The following is a 3,623-nucleotide window of genomic DNA, read 5'->3' as shown; positions in this document are numbered from 1 at the left end:
CCCCCCCCCGGAGAATAGGTGCTGGAACTGCCCACATCAGGAGCTGAAGAAGCAGCTTTTCTATGTCTGGGCTGCTTCCTGTGGATGCCAGCCTCAGCCTTCAATCCTGGGCCGCTCTTTCTCTTCCTGGTGAAATATTCAGGTTCACCCCACACCAGATGGAGGGTGCAGCCAGAGAAGGCTTGTCTGTCAGTCCTTGGCACCCTGCTCTTGATACAGCTCAACCACCCCAGGTCAATTTAGCATGCTGGACCCCTTCTCTGCTGGCCAGCAGCCTGGGACTTAACAAACACAAAGCAATTAATTTCTCACTATATTTGTTGTTGTTTTGTCAGATGCTGTCTCATCAAATACATCCTCATCATCTCTGACAGACTTGAGCCTATTGCTACAGGTTAAGGGTCTTCTTCTCTTTTGCTAAGTATGATGTCCCTCTCCGAGGAATACCCCCTTTTAGCAACATGCCCAAAATATATGAGATGAAGTTTCTCCTCCTTGCTTCCAAGGAGCACTCTGGCTGCACCTTCTCCAAGATATATCTGTTTATTCTTTTGGCCGTCCATGGTATATTCAGTACTCCTCTCCAATACCACAGTTCAGAGGCATCAATTCTTCTTCTGTTTACTTATAATGACTATTATTTTCCAGATGAAAAAAATGTGGGCTCAGAGGGGTGAAGTAACTTGCCCAAGCTCTCAAAGTGAGTGTGGAGGTCTACTTAGGTTCAAACCCATTTCTTCCTTCCTCCAGAGTATGACTCTTAGTCATTCTTCTGTGTGGTTCCCCAGCCCTGCCTTGAAAAGAAGATAGCGTGTCAGGGAGACAAGCTGAGATCTGTATCTGAGCTCAGAGACCACACAGGGGAGACAGATGGCAGGCATCTTATCCCTGGTCAGCTGAGCTTGAGTTAGCAGCAGCAGGCCACTTGCAAAGCCAGTGAAAACTTTGGTTATGTTAATAGAGGTAGGTGCCCGCTGCAAGGGAGGTGACAGTCTTGTAATGTGAACAGACGGTGGCAGGTGTGTGTGTATGTATGATCTCTCTCTCTCTCTCTCTCTCTCTGTGTGTGTGTGTGTGAGAGAGAGAGGGAGAAAGAGAGAGGAGAGAGAGTGTGTGTATGTTGGGGGTAAGAATGGAATTTGTGCTGAAGAAAGGATGTGAACACACAGAAGATTGTGAGCTCCCGTGGCTAGAAATATTTAAGCAGAAATTGCTTTGCATTTATAAGGCTGCTGACAGATATTCTTCCTGCAGTAAATGGTAGAGGTAATCGACAAGGTGACATTGAAGACCATTTAGGCACTATGGTTTAATGGCTGAATTTCAGGTATTAATAGGGCTGCTCCTGACACCCAGACCCATGAGCTTCGTCCTTTCTCCATCATTCTTAGCAAAGGCCCTCTGAGGGAATGTCATTCATTCACTCGTTGATGCACTCATTCAAAAGGCACAAAAGCATGAACAATGAACAAGACGTACAGTAGCTGTATCTGCCTGGTGGCTCCACTCCAGCAGGGGGGATGCTAGTATAGTAAAAGCAACAACTAGTAGGTTTTGGGGAGACTGTGTAGCAACTTGGTCAAGCACTTGACTATAAATGTTGGTGGTTCAAACCCACTAACTGCTCTGTGGGAGTGTGAAGTGGCAGTCTGATTTCATAAAGGTGTACGACATTGGTAACCCTTGGGGAGGTTTTCTGTCCTGTGAGCTCACTGTGAGTTGGAATCAACTCAGTGACAGTGAGCACTTATTATCTCCCAGGTGCTTTAAGTGAATCATCCCATCTGGCCCCATACAGCCAGTGAGGGAGGTTTTAGCAGTATCTCCCCTGTGAATATTAAGATGCAGTTGACAGGCATCCTAGGGGCTCAGGGCTCGGATCATCTGCAGAACCCTCCCAGGTCTGTGGTCCAGAAGGTAGGATCTCAGCCTTGTATGAGATAATCTCAAGAACTTGAAGCTCAGGGGATGAAGGATATTGAAAGCATTTGTTCTTGATAACAATGTATTTGTAAATTTTGTAAATAAACTAGTAAAAAAATTTTTAAAAAAGGAACAAAAAACACCCAGCTTGAAGCTCTATGATACTTGGATGCTGTGACCTAAGGTTTCATGCTGTACAGAGCCTGTTATAAAAGGGTCTGCAGAGGAGGGTCCCCATCACTGGCAAGAGCCCTCAGCCTCTACCCTCTCCCACCACCTCCACAGACTTGACCTTCAGTAGTAACAGTTACCACTTATGAGAAACCGTGGGGAGTTCTAAGTGTTATCTTGGACGGTCTCACCTAGTCCTCAAGGGAGCCGCCTAGCATAGTCATTAGTATCATTTAATAAATGGGGAAGAGGAGCTCTGGTGGCACAGTGATTAAGTGCTCGGCTGTTTCCTGCAAATGCTGGAGATTTGAACCTCAGAATTGGAAGTAATTGTAGGTTTTAAGGTGGGGCACATTCACATCTCCGACACAGAGGTGGAGTTCAGTGAAGGCCAAACCTCCTTGGCATCCCATCTTCCCAGAAGCCCCCCTCCAGCCCCTGATCGGGCACAGCATCAGCACAGGAGAGGGAGTGAGAGCTGCACTGCTGATCAATGAACACTCTGTTCTTCCCCAGATCATGAGTATCTTGTTGCTCATCGAGCACTCGGTGGAGGTGGCTCAAGGCAAGGCCTCCTGCAAGTTCTCGAAGATAGGCTACCTCAAGATCGGTAGGTGCAAGGGAGGCCATGCGGGTGCGGGGAGAAGGGCTACAAGGAGTGGGGTAGGAAGCCCTGGTCCAGGCAGGCAGCCTGCTAAACTGGAATATTCTAGTTGTTCCCACCCAAATCCCAAGGTCACAGAGCAGATGTATGGGATGGCACTTTGCAATTCCAGCCAGCTAGCTGGTAACAGATAATAGAACGCCCCTGCTTAAATCCCTCAAACCCCTCAATGGCTGCCCATCACTCTGGGGTAGCATCAGTACTCCTGACAGCCATGTCCCTGCATTCATACACCAAGTTGGCTCCATGCTCAGTGAACTATTCCTTGTCACTCAGCATGTCTCCGCTTTAAGAGAAGTTTTTGCTGACCCCCCTACTCTCCCTCTCAGGGGCCCTCTTGTATCACCTGTTGTTTTTTGTTGTTGTTGTTGTTTTTGGGGTTTTTTTTTACAACATTGACTGTGACCTGAGATATTCCCTTCATTGTCTTTGTATCCTTCCAAAACTGAGACCTCCCAGAGCGCAGACCTGGGCTCTTGCTTACTCTTACGCCTCTTAACACCAGTTGTTCTTAAAGGGTGGTCCTTGGAGCCCTGTGGGGTGTCCAGGGGCACTTCCGGGCCCCTCACTGCTTTCTCTCTTGTCTTTCAGCTGACCTGCTTTCCAGCTTCCTGCTCATCATCATGCTTTTTATCATCAGCCTGAGCCTGCTGATCGGTGTGGTTAAGGTGAGCTTGGTGGGGAAGAGAAGGCAGAGCCAAGGGCTGGCTGGTGGGGAAGAGGAGGCAGAGCCAGGGGCTTGCTGGTGGGGAAGAGGAGGCGGAGCCAGGGGCTGGCTAATGGAGAGGAGGAGGCGGAGCCAGGGGCTGGCTGGTGGGGAGGAGGAGGCGGAGCCAGAGGCTGGCTAATGGAGAGGAGGAGGCGG

General features: G+C 48.9%; 1 protein-coding gene across 1 annotated transcript in view; it reads left to right on the top strand.

Annotated features, from left to right (window-relative positions):
- Positions 1–3,623, top strand: part of LAPTM5 (lysosomal protein transmembrane 5) — a 35,428-nt gene that overhangs the window by 18,620 nt on the left and 13,185 nt on the right. The window contains exons 2-3 of the mRNA XM_006894930.1: positions 2,611–2,704; positions 3,350–3,426. Of these exons, the coding sequence (XP_006894992.1) occupies positions 2,611–2,704; positions 3,350–3,426 (171 nt within the window). The remainder of the gene's footprint in view (positions 1–2,610; positions 2,705–3,349; positions 3,427–3,623) is intronic.

This window comes from Elephantulus edwardii, unplaced genomic scaffold (genome assembly GCF_000299155.1).
Source record: "Elephantulus edwardii isolate Elephantulus edwardi_28Jun2011 unplaced genomic scaffold, EleEdw1.0 scaffold00152, whole genome shotgun sequence".
NCBI lineage: Eukaryota > Metazoa > Chordata > Mammalia > Macroscelidea > Macroscelididae > Elephantulus > Elephantulus edwardii.
The sequence above is the reverse complement of the archived record's forward strand: the minus strand, read 5'-3'. Positions and strand labels throughout refer to the sequence as shown.